At 33.1% G+C, this 21,229-nt stretch overlaps 3 protein-coding genes across 3 annotated transcripts; 2 read left to right on the top strand and 1 right to left on the bottom strand.

Annotated features, from left to right (window-relative positions):
* The first annotated feature begins 7,606 nt into the window (after nt 1–7,606).
* On the top strand, nt 7,607–14,202 carry LOC100806464 (ATP-dependent RNA helicase DEAH12, chloroplastic). The gene is made up of 3 exons (XM_003537514.4): nt 7,607–8,625; nt 9,369–12,495; nt 12,857–14,202. The coding sequence occupies exons 1-3, from the start codon at nt 7,756–7,758 to the stop codon at nt 14,068–14,070; spliced, it is 5,211 nt and encodes a 1,736-aa protein (XP_003537562.1). The 5' UTR covers nt 7,607–7,755; the 3' UTR covers nt 14,071–14,202.
* Nucleotides 14,203–14,331: 129 nt separating this feature from the next.
* LOC100780616 (uncharacterized) lies at nt 14,332–15,435 on the bottom strand. The gene has a single exon (XM_003538554.5). The coding sequence runs from the start codon at nt 15,070–15,072 to the stop codon at nt 14,488–14,490; it is 585 nt and encodes a 194-aa protein (XP_003538602.1). The 5' UTR covers nt 15,073–15,435; the 3' UTR covers nt 14,332–14,487.
* A 1,564-nt stretch (nt 15,436–16,999) lies between these two features.
* LOC106794135 (RING-H2 finger protein ATL54) lies at nt 17,000–18,031 on the top strand. The gene has a single exon (XM_014763656.1). The coding sequence runs from the start codon at nt 17,000–17,002 to the stop codon at nt 18,029–18,031; it is 1,032 nt and encodes a 343-aa protein (XP_014619142.1).
* Nucleotides 18,032–21,229: the final 3,198 nt, after the last annotated feature.

A 21,229-nucleotide genomic window follows, 5' to 3' on the forward strand; every position in this document is an offset into this window, starting at 1 on the left:
TCATTAAAATTTTTATATTTTAAAAATATGTTATTGTTAACACTGTTATTTTTTTATTGTATTGAAAATATATCTTTCGATATTTTGATTGTCAAAAGATGAAGATCAGACATCAATGGAGAAGATTAAAGATTAAAGTTATCGACGGTGAAGATTGAAGACAAAACTAACAATGATAGAAATCGAAGATTAAAGTCATCGGCGATGAAACTTAAAGATAAAGCCATCAACGATGGAGATCGAAAACCAAAGTTATTGACAATGAAAATTGAAGACAAAACCATTAATGATAGAGATCAACGATTAAAGTCATTGATGGTGAAGATTTAGTGGAAGTTTAATTTATAGCAGTTAAGAATAGTTACAATTTTTACTTTATAAATATATAACTTGTATGTTGTAATAAGGGTTGAAACTTATAAACACCCTCATATCCTATGTTTTTACAATGCTCGTGGATCGACAGGTTAGTGCAATGTTTTCAATCATTTTCTTTTTCTTTAGTAGAGTAAATTCTTTCGATGATACCTTCTTCTTTCAATATCTCCTTCTCTTCCTATAACACCTTCCTCTTTTGATATTCCTTTCTTATTCCTATAACATCTTTTATTTAATGCATATTATTAGTTTGTTCAATTATACTTACAATCATATATTTTAGATCGAACTGAACATTAAAAATTTAACATATTGGCTCATGATAAAGGACCTATCGAGAGGATATGGGACATCTAGAGAAAGAATTATATCCTTCCTTAAATGTCTATGGGATTATGTTTGTTGAGGAAAAAATGTGCGAAATTTATTGTCAACAATTATATATTAAAATAAAATTGATTTAATGACATAATAATTCATTTTTAAATTATATATTTTTAAAAATTTAATTTACTTGTTGAAAAAAATTAAATAATAAGTTAGATTGATAAGACTTAATATTTATGATAAAAAAAAGCATTGAAAGGTAGATTTTCAAAACTCTTACAAAAAATATCATCAAATGGTGTAAGGGAAAAAGAAACGAAAAACTTGGAGGGACAGAAATTAGAAAGAAAATTTTGAATTAATAATTCCCATTTGATTGTGTAGAGAAGTTGGAAAGAGAGAAAAAGCCACTTTGGGTGAGCTGACATATGAATCTATTTCTTCTTACTTTTGCTAAAAATGGCTAGGGAGAAACAGTTTATTTTTCGCCACTCGATCGTATTGATTTTACACTATATGTTCGAAACATCATTTGTTTCTTTTGCAAGTTCTCTTTGTTCCATGGTCATGAATTATGAAACAAAAATTTGATTTTGAATTGATTACGAGAATTTAGTTCTTTTTTTTTTATGTAAATGAGAATTCAGTTCGTCAAAAATGACGAGTACAATTTAGAAGACAAAATATAGTAAAATATGTAGTTATAATTATTAATTAACTGAAAAACTAACGAATAAGATTTTGTGAAAGTGCATACATTTTCAAATAAATTATGGTTCATCTTAGCACTCCTCATATTTTGATATTTTATTAAATAACATTTTACTTTTATAAAATTACTAGGTAATTTCATTAATTAAATATTTTATTTGTTAATATAATCAGTTATTTTGTTCGTTAAATACCCTTTTAATACTATTAGCAGGGACATAATAAAATAATTTTATTTTTCTTTCTATTCAGCTTTTTTTTTATATTTTTCTCATTCTAAAATGCTAAAAAAGTCATTTACTTTCTCACCTAAAATATTGTTTCCTATCCTGTCGTTTTACTACATTCTATCTCAAACCAAAGAAAAAAAAAATGATAAAAAACACTCTTTGAACATGATGTGGTTTGAGGATTCCGATATTCGTTTGAGTAAATAAATTGGATAAGTTTTTATCCAATAAACTTTTATCACATAAAAAATTATTTTATAAACTTAATCATAGAAATTATTAAAATAAATTAAAAAGGTATTGTTTTAATAAATAATACTTAATTTTATTAAAATAAATTAAAAACTCATGAAGTTATAAATTATTTTGATAAATTTAAATAAAGTTCTTATAAACGTATTCGAATGCCAGTTTAGCCACTATTGGTGACGGGTATCTAGCTGGATGACTTAGCTTGGCTCATATGCATGTATCCTCTATTGGGCCATATCTAGATGGGCTTGGGCCTAACATTTTATTAAGTTCATTCGGGATAACAAAAAATTGTTAACCTGATATACGGTACGGTGTAAAAGAGCAGCAAAAACCTTCAAGTTCATCAAGTGGCATTCTTTAATTATATTGCTAATTTAGAAGAATATTAGGACCATCAAGCGTGTGACAAATACCTCAGAGAAAGCAATTGTTAACCCACCTTCCCTTGTATGAAACTATAAGGAAAATTAGCCATGGAGCTAGAACAATAAATGAGCAAGATCGGCAGAAAATTGTTTTCTACTTAAGACTGTTACCGATTTTGTAGCTTCTCTTTTCCTACACAACTGATTTTCTTATTACCCAAAAGATGTACCAATTAAAAAAATATAGACTAGAACAAACTAGAAAGAAAAGCTGAACAAGCCTTTTATTTTCATATCAACGATGGAAGCATACTTTGTCATGATAGGTTTCTATTTTGGATTGAAACCACATGATATGTTACGTCACTTGGATATGCATATTCAATAGAGCAAGACAAGGTTCGCAGCTTACATGGCTACATACTAATTGAAATTTCTAGTAGTTATGAGCTAAGATATCCACAACACTACAATTGAAACCAATTTGCCACGATGGACAAAAAGTAGCCAAATTTCATGACCAAAATAATTGTATGGCATTAGTATCTTTGGTCTTTCCCATGCATTTCAAAGTGTGGGCTTCTTCACTTGCACTTGAATCCTGGCATCACCAATAAATTTGAAAGTTGTGAAGGGCCCATAGTTCTCTGAAATTAGCATAAGGAACTTTAGAAACTTTGTGAGTTTTAGGTGCATGGTTTAAATTAGCAGAAGAAAAAGAAGTGAATTGGCAGAGCATGCTATCATCTGGGAACCTTTTAAAGCTAGCGGCATTTTGTCATGTCATGGTTGGTTTGAGCATGAGATAGTTAATTAAAAGTAAGCACTTTACCAGAATTCAAGCTTTCATGTAAAAGCTGTCTTCCTTCAGTTAGGTAAATCCAAAACTAGAGCTCTCTTACTTTAGTTAGGTAAATCCAAAACTGTGGTAAGAAAATGTTATATTCAGATTTGTAAAGAAAGCAAAGTGGGGTCATTTTATATTCAGATTCCACTTATACTTTGTCTCTTATAAACAAAACCAATGCTCTCATTTTCATCCTTAGGAACTCATTCGTTACATTTAGAATATTTTAAGTAAGCCTTGGTTGGTGATCCTAACTCATACTTAGATGGAAGGGAATTTCTATGCTGACTTCTTAGCTAAACTTGGAATTTTTCAGAATTTAGAGTGGGTTGAATGACAACTGCAAAACTATTCACAAATGAGGATTGAGAAATACATTTCTCAATTTAATTATTAGATCACATGTATTTGTCTTGAAATTTTATATTTTATAAAATCATGAATATTTATGTTAAAATTTTATATTTTATATCTTTTATTTTTGTATCTCATTTTCTTATTTTTCTTATATCTTTATTTATATATATAATAAATTTTATTAAATTTATTTTTCAAATAAATTGTTCTCACAGGATGCTACATATGTTACTTGTTCCTGTTGATTTCTTCTATTCTTGTGTCCTGCATGATTAGTCTGTTATTAGTATGTTTTGTTTCATTTTTTCTTTTTTTCCTTTGTACCAATAGAAAAACACACCCTAAATCCCATCGAGAAAAAGTGAGAAACCTAGACAAGATACAAAAACTCCACCCTTTGCCTTTGGTATCATCGATCCCATGCCAAATCCCAAATTCCCAGCAACATCCAATCCCTAACCCCGTTGTTGCAATGCAAATAAGGCTTGCCGTACTTCTTAAAAGCCGAACTAATTTTTTTAACGGTTTTGAGTCACATTAACGAAAATATGTAACATAAATAAAAATATATCAAAAGGTTTATGTGACAAATAATGTAGTGCACCGTAATTGAAACAAAAAATAAGAATTTTAATAATCATTAAAAGATCTATAGTAAAAAATAATGAAAAAGATAATTCGATTATTGCTTATTATAGTTAATTTAAAATAATTTTAATTGTCTTAATCAAAACATACTCAGAATTTTGAATCAGATTAATAATCATTAATCTAACTATTCAAAATTTCAAATACTCATAATAAATACTTGATAATAATTAATTTATAATTATTGGTTATCATATTCTTTAAAATTTCAAATCAGATTGATATCTGATAATAAATAATATAATTATTCAAAATTTCATATATTTATCTTTATAGATACCTTGTAGTTAATTAAAAATTGCAGAATTATCTTTATATTTGATAATAATTAATCTAATTATTCAAAATTTTAAATACTTGCCATAATTACTTGATAATAATTAATTTATAATTATTAGTTATCATAAATTTAATTGTTTAGAATTTGAAATCAAATTGATAATAATTAAGAATATTTGGCTCTAGGGTGGCTTTGCCCACACCTTCAGAAAAAAAATTAAGAATATTTGTATATTAACAAATAATTTTAAAATATTATATAATTCTAACAAAAGAACAATATTATTGCATCAATAATTATTGACATTATTTACTCTATCTCAATCATAAAACATGTTAATAAATATAAGTGTACTCATCATATTAGATCTATTTGGTGAACCAAACAAATCAACTAATTTGTTTAGATTAATTGATTTTTCTCACTTTAAATTTAAACTACTTATTGGTGGTTTAACTATAATTTTTTCTAGCCGAAACCAAATCGATTACCCGATCAAACATTTTTTAAACTTGTATATATTAATACATTTAAACTCTTGTATTTAATCAAGGAGAGTTAAGTCAATTGGTTGAGAAGAATGTGTGAGTGTTTAAATTTATGATATTTTATTTAAATCTTATGGATAAAAAAAGGCTCTTATATTTAATTTTTTTCCTATTTTTCCCTTTTTTTCCATTGATTTTGATATTCTTTCTATCTAATATAGTGTTTTCAAGTGTCTTAATTTGGTTGGGTTTATAGCGTAGTTTTTTTTATCATATTTTTTTACTAAAGGAATTAATGAGATATAAAAAGTGATAACTAGTATATTAGATACAAAATATGATATATATATATATATATATATATATATATATATATATATATATTAAAACACCATCTCCATGCATCTCAATATCTGCCACATTTATATACCAAAAAATAGTGTATCTACCAAAAAATATCTGCCACTTTTTTTTTTATGTTGACAATTTATAACGAGGATATTGGAAATCTTCGTTACTTGATTTACCTGTGTAATTAATGGATCAAGATAGGCTGAGATGCCATCACCTGTGGTGTAGCCTATGGTGGTTTAGGCAAAATAGTTTATAATGGAGTAATGGTACAATCTCTACGTCGATGACCATAAAGATCACATTTGTCGCAAAGTATATGCAAACTCCCATACTTCACGTCCTATCAATGAACTCTAACATTGACCCTTTGCAAAAGAGGCTTGTGGAGGTTAATCTCCATCACCAATTCACCAAGAATGAATCAACTCGTCTCCTCATTTTTTAGATATGATTTGGAAGTCATATTTTATTTCGTTTTTGGTTGGGTTAGCGAGTTGACATGTGGAAACCAAAAGATTAAGATAAAAAAATATATATTTTAATTAATTCTATCTTTTATAAATATGAAATAATAAATACATATTAAAAAATTGAATATATTACCTTAAATTTTGAATAATAATTTATTTATAAAAACATAAACTAATTAAAAATTAATAATATGTATAAAATATCAAAATAAATATTATTTTAAAAATAAAAAAATAAAAAATTGAGTTGGAGTTGGCTTGTCTTATTTTACTCTCAACATTTTTTTTGGCAAAGTTGGGATGTGTTGGAAACTCCAACATGTAACACCTCTTATTGTGAACTTCTTGACAACTTACACTTTACTATATTTTGTACAATAACACTTCAATCAACATTCTTGTTGATCAGAATCCTCTGTAGGTAGTTTTTTTTTAGACCTCAACAATTTCTTCTGCTTTCAGGATCAATGATTGTTCCCACAAACCAACATAGGATCTTTTAACGTGCTTTGTTTTCACTCACACACTTTCCGAAAAACTTTCTAAAAGTTCACTCATTCTATAATTATTTCAAACCAAACACGCTTAATTGTGAAATATCTTGTTGGTATATATAATATCAATTAATTCATTTAAGTCATCCTTAACTACACAATCTCATACGAGTATAATTTTTGGATCCTTTTCATTCTTGTATGATTTGATTGGGGTGTCACACAACCCCGACATGCCAAAAAATGGCTTTGCTAGTTGTAATCTCCACACACTCAAGCAAATCTACCACGATTCATATGTAAAGTATTTGTATAGGCCTTAACGAATATACCAAAAATAGATGCTAAACCTAATTTTCATAATAGAGTAACATATTAAGTTTGGAAAGCCAACTTATACCGATATACTATCAGTCATATTTTCTTCTACAATGAGTCTTGATGATCACATTTTTACATATAAGTAATGATGAAAGATCATCCACGAGCCTCCTCTTATAACCTTTTATTTGTCTTATAATGAATCAAACTTAACCATGAAATATTTTTGAGATAACCAATATTCTTACTCCAACAGTTTGATCATAAGTTTGACCATGACTCACATAATTCGTCTTAATAATGATATTTGAAAGTAAAAGATTTTCATTTTTAAATTTTACTTAAAAGGGTTAAAACAAAAAGATATTTTTCTATATTAAAATCAAGAAATTTTATCAATCACATGTAAAGTTGGTAAAAATATCATAATGATACTATGATCATTTGAAGAGACCATTAATGATAGTAATCACAAGAAAATTGACAATGAACACAAAATTATGTTAGGAATCCATCATTTATTGCCGTTTAGCTACGTAATTAAGTTATTCATTCTCATAGCAGCTTCAACTTAAAAATTAACTTAATTATAATTTAAAATAAATAACAATATATAAAAAACTATAAAGAAATACCAAAGTTTATTTTTATATAATTTTATGACAAAAAATTGTATAAAACATGAAAAATATTAACAATTGAAATTTATATATAATAATATTCAAAGAAAATAGTTTTAATTAAAAGATTTTTATTTTCTTTTCAATCAAATACATTATTAAACATGAAAAATATTAACAATTGAAACTATATTTGTTGTCTCATTCGAAATATATTTAAATTAAATTCTTATAAAAAAAATCCTAATTTTTTAGGTGTTGTTTTTTTTTATTCTGAGTCATATATCAAGTGTCTTACTAAATAGACAGTAATGTGAGCGTTTGAGTTTTTTAGGTGTTGTTTAATTTATCTCGGGAAAAAGAAAAATATTTAAAGAAAAGAAAGAAAGAAAGTATATATATAAGAGCCCAAAAGACGGTAGAGAAAGGAACAAGAAACCGTCGTGGAAGAGCAAAAGGTGAGTGAGTGAGTGAGCCAAACCAAAGAGTTTGACACGACGAAGACCAAAATCATTGCAGAGATGACTACTAAACCCACATCCACACTCTCGGAGAAATTACACCTTTATTTCTTTCACTTCACTTGGGGTTTCATCGCTATTGCTTCCTCATGAAGAAAGCTACTAATCCCAACCCCTTCTCCACCCCCCGCCGCCACGATTTCCACCGTCCGCCACCACCCACCCACGGCTGCGGTTGGACTCCCCGCCCAGTCCACCACCGTCCCTACCACCAATGGAGGCCCCGATTCCACCCCCACGCCGCCCGCATCGACCGCCCTCCGGAGCCTTATTTCAGGGTGGAGCTCCGCCTCGGCCGCTGCCCCCTCCACCGCGACGACGTCGAGGCCCTGATCGACGAATGCCGCTCCAGCCACGACAGCTTCACTTTCTACCCAACCGACGACGTCGCCGCCGTTCTCAACTACCGGAGCTGGGAGCAGGCGCGCGATGCCGTCGTCTGGTTCTGGGAGGCGCGGCTCGCGGAGAAGCACGATTTCACGCCGGCGTTGGATTCCAACGTTGTCGTCGTCAAGGACGATGTGGATTGTCGCCTTCGACCGGTTTTCGCGAGGCACGTGAAAGGGTTGATGATGATGGAAGAAGGTAAGGAGGTGAAGTTTGGGATGGATGAGTGTGAACGGTTGGCGAAAGAAATTTCTCGGCTTTCGAGTTCGCTGAGTAAGCCCTTGCGAATTGGCACGCAAAACGAGCTTATGAAGAAGAAGAAAGGGCTCGTTGATGAGAAGAATCTGGTTGAAAGGAGGTTGAAGGAGTTTGAGTCTGCGATGCAGTGTTTGTTGAAGTATTTGGAGGATGGCGGTGATGACGTGGAGGGTGTTAAGGTGTTTAGGTTTGATGGAGGTTTTGATTGGAAGCGGATTCACTGTCTTATCAAAAGGGAGTGTCGGAGGCTTGAGGATGGGTTGCCTATTTATGCTTACCGGAGGGATATTCTTCAGGAAATACATTATCAGCAGGTATATCTTTCTTTCTTTCTTTCTATTGTGATTTCAATTCTTTTTATTACACTCTGTTTTCATTGGAAGGGATAAGTGTGTTTTATAAGTTTATAACCTTATTTTTTCCTTTTTCTTCTTGTTGGAAAGTGGCAATTACTGGGGGTGTGGTTTATGTACTAACTGTCTAACAACTTAATTTAATGCCATTTGGTTTTAAACAATGCCTTTAACTGTGGTTGCGGTTGTAGATGGAGGGAAATTGTGGGCAAATGCCACCGCAATTGCGGTCACAAAGACTCCAAATTCCTTGACATTGCATGGGAAATTGGGTCAAATGTGACTGCAATTGCAGTCGCTGAAAACCTTGACGTTGTGGCTGAAATTGCGACGCAAACTGTTTTTTAAAGCCTTGGTTTAGATGGAATCTAATGACATCGTATTAGGTCCTATTCCTTGTTTATGTTGCTTTTGTGTTTTGTGAAGGGAGGGATCTTTTGTGTGTTTCCTGGTCTGGCAGGCATTTCTGGAGGTGCGTGTTGGAAAGCCCCATGTTGCCTACCTCAATTTTTGGGTTGTGGTTTATATACCTTTTGGGCAACTTCAGTTAAAACCCCAGTTGATTTTAAGATGAAATCTAAGAGTCCTCTCTCGTACTTCTGTATTTTGACTTTTATTTCCAGTGGATACTATGAACTACGTTTCTGTTTAGAATTTAGATATATTTTTTTCTTTTGCTGTGCTTCTGATTAGTGTATATACAGATAATGGTATTAATTGGAGCGACTGGTTCAGGGAAGAGTACGCAGCTGGTACAGTTTCTTGCTGATTCAGGCGTTGGTTCTGACAAATCCATTGTATGCACCCAACCTCGCAAGATTGCTGCCAAAGCAGTGGCTCAAAGGGTCCAGCAAGAAAGCAGTGGATGTTATGAAGGCCAATCAATCAAATATTGTTCTACATTTTTATCCTCGCGTGAGTTTGATTCCAGGATAACATTCATGACTGATCATTCTTTATTGCAGCACTACATGAGTGATAATAATTTGTCTGGGGTCTCGTGCATCATAATTGATGAGGCTCACGAGAGGAGCTTAAATACAGATTTTCTGTTGACTTTGTTGAAGAGTTTACTTTGTAGGAGGGTTGAAATGCGGCTTATCATTATGTCTGCTACAGCTGATGCAAAGCAGCTATCTGATTACTTTTTTGGTTGTGGAATTTTTCATGTGCTTGGGAGAAGCTTTCCGGTGGATATCAAATATGTTCCTTCTGACTGTGGTGGAGATTCTGGTTCTGCTGTTGTTGCGTCATATGTTTCTGATGTTGTCAGAATGGCAACTGAGATTCACAAAACTGAGAAAGAGGGAACTATTCTTGCCTTTTTGACCTCTCAGATAGAAGTAGAATGGGCCTGTGAAAAGTTTCAAGCTGCCTCTGCAGTAGCTTTGCCCTTGCATGGAAAACTTTCATCTGACGAGCAGTTCCGTGTTTTTCAGAACTACCCTGGAAAGAGAAAAGTGATATTTTCAACAAATCTTGCAGAGACATCACTTACAATTCCTGGTGTTAGGTATGTGATAGATTCTGGGGTGGTTAAAGACAGCAGATTTGATCCTAGCAGTGGGATGAGTGTACTTAAGGTTTGCTGGATCAGCCAGAGCTCTGCTGATCAACGGGCTGGTCGTGCTGGGAGGACCGAGCCTGGTGTGTGCTATAGAATGTACTTGGAAGCCGATTATCAGTCTATGGACCTAAATACAGAGCCGGAGATTCGGAAAGTTCATCTTGGTGTAGCAGTTCTGAGAATCCTTGCTTTAGGAGTGAAGGACATGCAAGATTTTGATTTTGTGGATGCTCCAAGTCCTAGCTCAATAGATATGGCAATCCGGAATCTAATTCAATTAGGAGCCATTGAACTGAACAATAATGCTCATGATTTAACTTCTGAAGGTTGGTGCTTGGTGAGAATGGGAATTGAACCTAGGCTTGGGAAACTTATTCTTGGTTGTTTCAAACATGGTTTGGGTAGGGAGGGTATCATCCTTGCTGCTGTGATGGCCAATGCTAGTAGCATCTTTTGCAGAGTTGGCAGTGAATTTGATAAGCAAAGATCTGATTGTCTTAAAGTGCAATTTTGCCATTGTGATGGTGACCTCTTTACTCTTCTCTCTGTGTACAAGGAATGGGAAGCTTTGCCTCGAGAAAGGAAGAACAAATGGTGTTGGGAAAACAGCATCAATGCCAAATCCATCAGGAGGTGTCAAGACACAATTTTGGAGTTAGAAACTTGCCTTGAGCGTGAACATGACATTGTTACTCCAAGTTACTGGCTTTGGGACCCTTGTATGCCCTCTAATCATGATAAGAATTTGAAAAGGGTAATACTGTCCTCACTTGTTGAGAATGTAGCCATGTACTCTGGCTGCAATCAACTTGGTTATGAAGTGGCGCAAACTGGGCAACATGTTCAACTACATCCATCTTGTTCATTGCTTGTATTTGCTGAGAAACCAAGTTGGGTAGTTTTTGGTGAGCTTCTTTCCATTTCTAATCAATATTTGGTCTGTGTGTGTGCATTTGACTTTCAATCTTTATTCAACCTTTGCCCTGCTCCCTTGTTTGATGTATCCAAAATGGAAGAGCGGAAGTTGCTAATGAAGACACTGTCTGGTCTCGGCTGTATTCTTCTCAAGAGATTTTGTGGAAAAGCCAACTGCGATTTGCTTGCTCTTGTTTCACGTATAAGGAAAGCTTGTATGGATGAACGCATCTTCATTGAAGTGAATGTTGACAAGAATGAAATCCACTTATATGCCACTTCAAATGAGATGGATATAGCCCTTGGGTTGGTTAATGGTGTTCTAGAATATGAGAGGAAGTTGTTACGCACGGAATGTATGGATAAGTTTTTGTATCATGGGTCTGGTTTCTCTCCACCTGTAGCTTTGTTTGGGTCTGGTGCTGAGATAAAACATTTGGAACTTGAGAAACGTTCCTTGAGTGTTGATGTGTGTCATCCAAACATAAATGAAATTGATGACAGGGAGCTCTTGATGTTTTTTGAGAAGAATACCTCTGGTTGCATCTGTGCTGTGCACAAATTCACAGGCAATATGAGGGATGGAGATAGGGATAAGTGGGGCAGGATAATATTTATGTCCCCTGATGTTGTCAGAAGAGCTGCTGAGCTAGATGGACAAGAGTTTTGTGGCTCATCCTTGAAAATTGTTCCTTCACAGTTGGGATGGGATAAAACATTTTCGTTCCCTGCTGTTAAAGCAAGAATTTCTTGGCCTCGTAGGCTTAGCAGGGGATTTGCCATAGTTAAATGTGATATAAAGGATGTCAATTATATCTTGAGAGATTTCTATAACCTTGCAGTAGGAGGAAGGTATGTTCGATGTGAAATTGGCAAAAAGAGTATTGACAGCGTTGTTATAAATGGGCTTGACAAAGAGCTTTCGGAAGCTGAAATAGTGGATGTGCTAAGAACTGCTACAAGTAGAAGGATTTTGGATTTTTTCTTGGTGAGAGGGGATGCTGCTGGAAATCCACCATGCAGTGCTTTGGAAGAGGCACTCCTAAAAGAAATTTACCCCTTTTTGCCGAAAAGGAACCCTCACATTATTCCTTGCCGAGTTCAGGTGTTTGCACCTGAGCCTAAGGATTCTTTCATGAGAGCTTTGATCACTTTTGATGGAAGATTACATTTAGAGGCAGCGAAAGCATTGGAGCAAATTGAGGGAAAGGTGTTACCTGGATGTCTTTCATGGCAAAAGATAAAGTGCCAGCAGTTGTTTCATAGCTCCATTATATTTCCCACTCCAGTGTATCATGTGATTAAGGAACAACTGGATGAAGTACTTGCAAGCTTCAGGAATTTGAAAGGTAATACATTTTCTTCTGTGGATGCTTGTAAGTTGTAATTCATTTTTCAAATGCTAAGCATTTTTTACTCACAAATCTACATGGCTGCTACGAAATATTTTCTTTTGAAAAAAAATTGTTGATTTTTTGCAATTCTATTTGTCAGTCTTGTTGAACAATCATTTTTTTTAATTGCTTAAGTCTTAACTAAGTAATGGACCAACAGTTGCCATTATTCTGTCCTAACATTGATTGATTTTTATGAATGGGCTATCCTTGTTTGTTGGTAGCCTATATTTGTATTGTGAGATAACTTTAATTGCACAAATTCAAAAGTCTTATTACAATTGACAGCTGACAATCATTGATCTTCTTGATTAAGGTCTTGAATGCAACCTGGGCAGGACAGTTAATGGTTCTCACCGAGTGAAGATAACGGCAAATGCCACAAGGACAGTGGCGGAAGTTAGAAGACCTCTGGAAGAACTATTGAGAGGGAAAACCATTGAGCATGACAGCCTCACCCCTGTAGTTTTCCAACTCATGTTGTCCAGGGATGGCTTTAGTCTTAAAAACTCATTGCAGCAAGAGACGGGAACTTATATTCTTTTTGACAGACACAACTTAAATTTACGGGTGTTTGGTTCCCCAAACAAGGTTGCTTTGGCTCAGGAGAAGGTGATACAGTCCCTCCTTTCTCTCCATGAAGAAAAGCAGTTAGAAATTCATCTGAGAGGGATGGATCTACCTCCTGATTTAATGAAGCAAATGATTAAGAATTTTGGGCCAGATCTCCGTGGACTGAAAGAGAGGGTACCTGGGGTAGATCTTACACTCAACACACGTCGCCATATAGTCATTCTTCATGGTAGCAAGGAGTTGAAACCGAGAGTAGAGGAAATAATTTTTGAGATTGCTCGTTCAAGCCATCATTTGGTTGAGAGATTTGAAAATGGACCCAGTTGCCCAATTTGCTTGTGCGAGGTTGAGGATGGATACCGGCTTGAAGGCTGTGGTCATTTGTTCTGCCGGTTGTGTCTGGTTGAGCAATTTGAATCTGCTATTAATAACCAAGGCACTTTCCCAGTATGTTGTACTCACAGGGACTGTGGAGATCCCATCCTGCTTACAGATTTGAGATCTCTTTTATTTGGTGATAAGTTGGAGGATCTTTTCAGGGCTTCTTTGGGAGCTTTTGTGGCAACGAGTGGGGGAGCTTACAGGTTTTGCCCTTCTCCTGACTGCCCCTCAATTTATCGAGTTGCAGATCCCGAGTCTGCTGGTGAGCCATTTGTTTGTGGGTCTTGTTATTCAGAGACTTGTACCAGGTGCCACTTAGAGTATCATCCTTACCTTTCATGTGAGAGATATCAAGAATTCAAGGAAGATCCGGACTCATCTCTGAAAGAGTGGTGCAGAGGGAAAGAACAAGTTAAGTGCTGCTCGGCATGTGGGTATGTAATTGAGAAGGTAGATGGGTGCAACCACGTTGAGTGCAAGTGCGGAAAGCATGTCTGTTGGGTTTGCTTAGAGTTCTTTAGTACTAGTAATGACTGTTATAACCATTTGAGAACCATACACTTGGCCATCATATAAATTGCCATCTGCATACCATTTTTCCGAGACGTGTAATTAAGCCTAGCGGTATATAATAATACTGTACATGGAAATAGCAATTTGTACAGCTTTCTTAAACTAATGTATATATATCACAGCATTTCCGCTTCATACTTGTATATCTAATTCTAATATAAGTTTCACGGTGTATATAGGTTGTGACTTTTCTGCTATGCAAGCTCTACATTATGTGTTCAAAAGCAGTTCAATACGGTTGTGAAAGTTGCTTTACCGTTGCAAACAACAGCAATTGTATTAATCTATTAAATGAGCGGAAAGAGAATTAGAATTGATTAAAAGTCGATTAGCACGAAAAATAAAGCAAAAAATTGTATATGCAGATCGTCTTCTATGTCTCAACACGGTTCCAAATTCCAATGGCGGCAGAGTGGCTATTCACAGATAGCATCTACAAGCAAGGGCAGTGGTCACTCCAATTCCCAACGAAATTACCAAGGCCAGAACCCATGCAACACTAGTAGTTTCTTCATCATGGTCATCTTCCTCTTGTTGTTGATGCAGCAAAAGGGTTTGTTGCAAGTGCAAAACTTGAAGCTCAAGCATTCTCACCCGTTGGCGATATGCAAACAAGTGCATGGCCTCCTCCAACAAAACCATAGAAAGACCCTCCTTTTCCATTTTCAGAACTGCAGCTTTCTTTTCTGCCTCCCTGGCCCGTGTCTGAGATGCTCGCAGCGCCTTCAGAAGCTCCATCTTATCCTTTTCATCATCTCCATTTTCAATCCTGTAAGCACCAGACTGTTGTTTGCTATCTTGCTCTTCTTCTCTGCTATAGACTCTATTCATCGACAATATGACACTCTTATCTGGACCCATAAAAAACTTGGAAGGTGGAGGAAGATCACAGTTCTGCATCAGGTCAAACCCTGAAGCTGAAGGCTTGTTGTGAGAAGCTGTGAAACCCATAATCTCATTTCTTCTTCGTTGAGTTTGACCAATCTTCTTTTGTTGGCCACCCATGAAAAATCCAATCTTTTTGTTAGTATCAACTTTGTGCTGCCGTGCTGGTGGAGGTAGTTTTTATGGGTTAATATATCCGAATGGACTCAAGTCGAGAATTTTCAAGTATGTAGTTTGAGGCGTGGAAGGAAAAGGTGGTTGGTGTGTGAAGTTGGTGGTGGAGTGGGAGCATTGAATTCGGGGCAAAAGCGTGATGAAAAGGAAGTAATTTTCGTGATTGGGAATTTGATTGTTGTGCAAGTTTCTCTCTGATTTGATGGCTTGGGAAATTCCTTGCTTGCGCGTTTAGTCCAAAATTAGATTAAATTACCACTTGCCACTCCATAGGGGAAAATTTTGATTCCCATCTAATTAAAAACTATTGCCACTATTGCACATGATTTTTCTTCTTTCATTCAACCCTCTCTTCTTTAAATGCATATAAATGATTTAGTGTTCTATAATTTTGCTGATGAGATTAAAGAAATAATAACGTAAGCTTAGAACAGGTCAAGCATCAACAAGGCTTCCTCCAAAAATGCTCTGCTTTTCTTTTCTGACTGAAAACCGAAGCAAACTATTTAAAAATCAATAGTAATTTAATAATAAAACATTGATGTGTATTATAATATTTTTCCGATGATGATTCAACATAAAGATGGATTTAGGAAAAAAATTCCACGAATATCCTACAAAGAAGGAGAAGAGACACGAAAAATTAATGCAATGCAAGATTTAAATATGCATACCTCGTACTTTCATAGAAGTTGCCGCATACAACGAACCATACTAATTAGTGGCTGAACATATATATTATTTATTACATCTTCTAAAGTCTATAGTTTATATGCCCAGCCATTATAATTAACTGAAATGTATTAAATATTCTAAAAGAAAAACTGAAATGTATTAATCCGTAGCTAAAATATTTTATTACTAAGTCTAAAGTCTTTTTTTTTTTTTTATAAAGGGAACTCTAAAGTCTAAACTACAGGAAACTGCTTAATTTTCCTAGAGAGTAGCATTAATTTTGAATACATTCATATAAATTTTATATGCATTATTTTAAATTAACAATATTTTTTTTCTGTGCAAAAAAATGTTAAAATTTCTCCAAAATTAGCAGCTTAGTTATTGTAAATACAAGGTTTGAGCTGAGAAAATTTCACGAATTTAAGAACAATTAATCAGGATGCGTGTTAATGAGAGTAAAATGTTATTAAGTAATCAACAGCCAATCAAGTTTAAGAACACATTCCGTACAAATTAATTTTAGTACTCCAAAGCATTTTCGCTTTTTTTAATATGCAGACGCTTATTTAAGCGTACATAATTTTTTTTTGTGGCATACTATATGATATTTTCTCCCTGTGAAATGCTGAAAGCCATGTGTTTGTTTAAAAGTATATATATATATATACTCGCTATTTTTAAATAAAAATTTAATATAAATTGAAATGGATCATATGAAAAAATTACCATAGGATCAAAATATATCTAATAATTTACATTTAAAATTAAGATTTGTGAATATAACATCAATTAAAGTCCTATCATTTTCCTACATTAAACAATCTGCAAGAAGTTTGAACATAGAGATATGAAGACACACTGACAAGAAATAACCTTCCTTTAACCTCCCACCACTTAAGATAACACGGAAACGACTCAATAAATGTCCATTGACTATAAAAAGAAGAAGGAATGTAAGTGAAATTGTCCCATCAAACTGATTGAAGCATGGCCAAAATTCTACCAAAACTCTAGCGAGGACTTCAAATTTTCCATGTACCCTCTATCACTGTATGATTTTTGATCCTCTTGTTCTCATGTTCTAAATTTTCCCCTCGTACCAAAAGACATCTTCTTCTCTTCTTGCCATGTTTCCATGATGATTTTCCATCCAAGAAAACTATTTCACCCGTACCTTGGCTCAAGTGATTCTACCATGGGGATGGGGAGGAGAACAAATTATAGTTCAATACCTTCGCCTCTTCACTCACCAATCCCACTTTCATCAATTCCGTGGGTTCCTTCCCTCATTCATGGAGATCACATGCATCTAAACCTTGCACCTATCGTTATAATTGTCTTAGCTGGCACAACTTGCATAATTATGTTTCTCATCACCTTGTTCAAAATCCTAAGGTACTATTATCCAAATAGATACAACGTTAGCAGAAGCAACCCACCAATATTATTTGACATTCGTGGAGATTTTCCCTTTTCTGATGATGAGGAACGTGAACAAGCCATTAGGCATCCCATATGGTTCATCCTCACAGAGGGTCTCCAACAGTCAATCATAGACTCCATCACAGTATGCAAATACAGAAAAGAGGAAGGGTTAACTAAAGAATCTGAGTGTCTTGTTTGCCTTGGTGAGTTTCAACAAGAAGAGAGTCTAAGAGTTTTGCCAAAGTGTAACCATGCTTTTCACGTCCCTTGTGTTGATACTTGGTTGAGATCTCATAAAACCTGTCCACTGTGTCGTGCCCCTATTGTTCTTGATGTTGCCAGTGTTGGTGGTGGCACGGAGTCTGATTCAAGTGTTTCTGATATGAATGAATGCATAGAAGAAAGTAATTATAGTGGTGGAGAAGAAGAAGATTCTAGTGAAGAGGGGAGGGATGATGGAATTCAAGTTTTGAATGAATCTGGCAAGGTGAGTGGCCATTCTTCAATTCTAATTGGTTCTGCTTCTGATGATGTTACTGCACAAGAATTTGATGATGAAATTGAACTCAAAATGAAGAGGTCTGTCTCGGTGGATTCATCTTTTCCTTCAATGGTACTTAGGGATGTGTTGGATTTAAATTTGGATACAGAAAGCTTGGTGATTGAAAAGGTTTCAATTTCAAGTAACAAAGATGTTATTGCACTGCAAGAGAGGAATTTCTCATTGAGGTTCTCTTCACATGACACAAAATTCTTATTTTCCAGACGTAGCAGGAGCCAGAGTTTAACTCTTCCATTGTGAACTAGACGCATGCATTGCAATTGAGGATATATATTCACCTTGCAAAGTCAAGTAAAAATTCAAGGATGTTCTGATGATTGAGACCTCGGCATATTGTTGGGAAGATGATTCTTCTATGAGAATTTATCCAAGTTTTCAAGGTATATAGATAAATGATTATTTGCATGAAAGCATTCTTCTATATTTGTCTTCCCGTATTTCATTTACATTAGGCGTGTGTTTCAGTATGCTTAATATTAATCAATAAAACAATATGCATAATATTTTCAACCCACTCTACTCCATGATCCAGCGGCTAGCTATTCTCATCCGTCAAGCACATACTTGTAAAGATGACTACATAAGCAAATATTCACATGAAAAACTTTCAACATTATCTTGACCTATATCTTTTTATTTTGGAGATCGATATGACCCATATATGTTTTTAGAACTCAAACTACATGTACTTAATTATTTACTATTTGTTTCCATCTTCCTTAAAAAATTGATAAGGTTTCATAATGAATAAGGCTAGCTATCAATCATGGTACCTTTTAGGTGAGCACAGACTAAATCGACTTTCTTATCACTCGAGGGTAAAATTTTATTCAATTTTCTAATCGAGTATCTTTTAAAAAATTATCCAAGAGGGGGTAATTGGTAATGTGAATTACGACTTCTGAGTTAGACGTGGTAAATCTTATTCCGACTTCTTTTTTTTTTTTTAATTTGTTTAACTGAAGTCGTAAAATTATTTATAGTTAATTTTTTTTTTGACTTTAAAGTTGTAAATTTTTTTTTTTGGTTTTATAACTTTAAAGTCGTAAAACCTTTTTTATTATTTATTTATTTTTTTAAGGTTTACGACTTTGAAGTCGTAAACCTTTTTTTTTATATTTTTTTTAAGTTTTTTTTAAAATTTACAATTTTTTATTGAAAATTTTTAAAAAAACATTTAAATGTATAATAAATAATATTAATTTAACTTATTTATTAGTATATTTTTTATTATTTTATTTGATATGTTATTAATTAATTTTAATGTTTTATTATTTGAAACATATTATATATTTTTAATATTATTTTATTTAAATATTTTTTTATTTAAAGTTTAAATAATCTATTAATAAAAATTAAAAACAACATAATTAATATATTAATAAAAAAACGCATAATACAACATAATCTCATTATTAGTTTAACAAATACGTAATTTTTATTTAAATATAATCAACTTTTAAATTAAAGTCATTCAAATTTTTAATATCTCTTTTTAAATTTTTAATGTATTTTTATTAATAAATTATCTAAATTTTAAATAAAAAAATTTAAATAAAATAATATTAAAAATATATAACATTGTTTTAAATAATAAAACATTAAAATAAATTAATAACATATCAAATAAAATCATAAAAAATATATTAATGAATAAGTCAACTTAATATTATTTATTATACATTTAAATATTTTTTTTAAATTAAAAAAAGTAAAAAAACATAAAAATTGTAGTTTTTGTTAAAAAAAAGAGGTTTATGACTTCAAAGTTATAAACCTTAAGGAAAAAAAGTTTTACGATTTTAAAGTCGTAAAACAAAAAAACATTATTTATGATTTGAGAGTCGTAAAAAAAATATTTTAACTGAAATCATAAATAATTTTACGATTTCAGTTAAAAAAATTAAAAGTCATAAGAAGGGTGATGATTTCTAATTGAGAAGTCCTAACTTCTTTTAGAACTTATCCTCTTTTAGATCATTTTTTAAAAGATATTTCTGATTGAAAAATTGGATAAAATTTTATCCCATGTAATAAAAAAGCCGATAAATTATTATTATGCATGACTATATTATTGGCTAAATGCTGAGAAGTGTTCATGATTCTAATGAATCTCCTTAACTATTCACTGGTGCATGTAATTAAGTTGACCATAAATCCGAATTGTTGAACACCTATCCCGTACCCCAATTACACGTTCTTAGTCTCTTTTCTCTCCCGTCCTAGGAGTTTTTCACGTCATTTTATCATGAGAGGGACATTATATGAAGACTTTGAACTTGAAGTTTGAACAAGTAGAACTGAGATGTGACTTAACTCTACAAGTAAGAAAAAGAAAAAAAAAAGTTATATGTATACCCAAAAATCCTACTCAACACCTAGTAGTGAGGTAAAGGGAAATATAGGTAAAATAAGATTTATCTTGTGATTAATTGAAAGAAAAAATAAAAAGTATTAATGTGATATTTAAAATAATGAGATATTTATGTATCAAGAGTTTATTATTCTCGTTATAGATAAAATCTTGCCAAACATGTTATAAACATTGTTCATATATTCTTCCCCTTATAATTTTAAAAATAATAATTATATGTCATATTAAGAATTTCACCCAGAAAATTCACAACTTGGCATGCACGACAACCATTTTGCTCCGCATGAGTATTCTCTGTAGAACGTTGGTTTGGCCAAGAATACGTGCAGAACGTATTGAACGCATGGAAAAAGTCACAATGTTCATTTGCTCCACACAAATAGACAAAATAGGCAATTCCATACTGCTCTAGTTTCTTTCTGAAGAAGAGTCAAGAAGCTGGTTCAGTGGTGTAGTTTGTTTCTTCTCGTGCAGATTTTCAATACTCATTATCATGCCTGCTTGGATATTTGTTGAATGAGAAAATTTGCAGGTTGTGGCTTAGCTTATGTCGTAACCACTGTCAATTTGGAAGATACTGTACGTGTGTATTTTGGTTCAATTCAAATTTAATAAAATTCACATGATCTTTTAGCTTCTTTCTTTTTTTATAAATATTTTAACGAAAGTCACATAAATTCACTCAATAATAAAGTTAACAGTGGATGAATACGTCATCACCAAATAATACATAACAAATAGTAAATTAAAAATAGACCCTAAAATGACATAATAAAAAGTAACACACGTTGATTATCCTCCAACTTTACCCTAAATCCAAACTTTTGACATGATGAGAATCTAATTTCAGACATCAAAACCCTGAAGAGAAGAATTTGTTTCGGTGCAAATTAACATTTCTGTATAATATGAAACATTAAGTTTATTAAAATCTTTCTGAGCAAAGTTGAACCGTTATTATCAAAAGAGATAACAGATTTCCTGTAACTTTGTATCTTCCTCAACTTCTTGCATTAGGGTTAACTATTTCAAGAGAGAAAGAAATTAGTTGCAGCTAACAGTGC

Source organism: Glycine max, chromosome 11 (genome assembly GCF_000004515.6).
Source record: "Glycine max cultivar Williams 82 chromosome 11, Glycine_max_v4.0, whole genome shotgun sequence".
Taxonomy (NCBI): domain Eukaryota; kingdom Viridiplantae; phylum Streptophyta; class Magnoliopsida; order Fabales; family Fabaceae; genus Glycine; species Glycine max.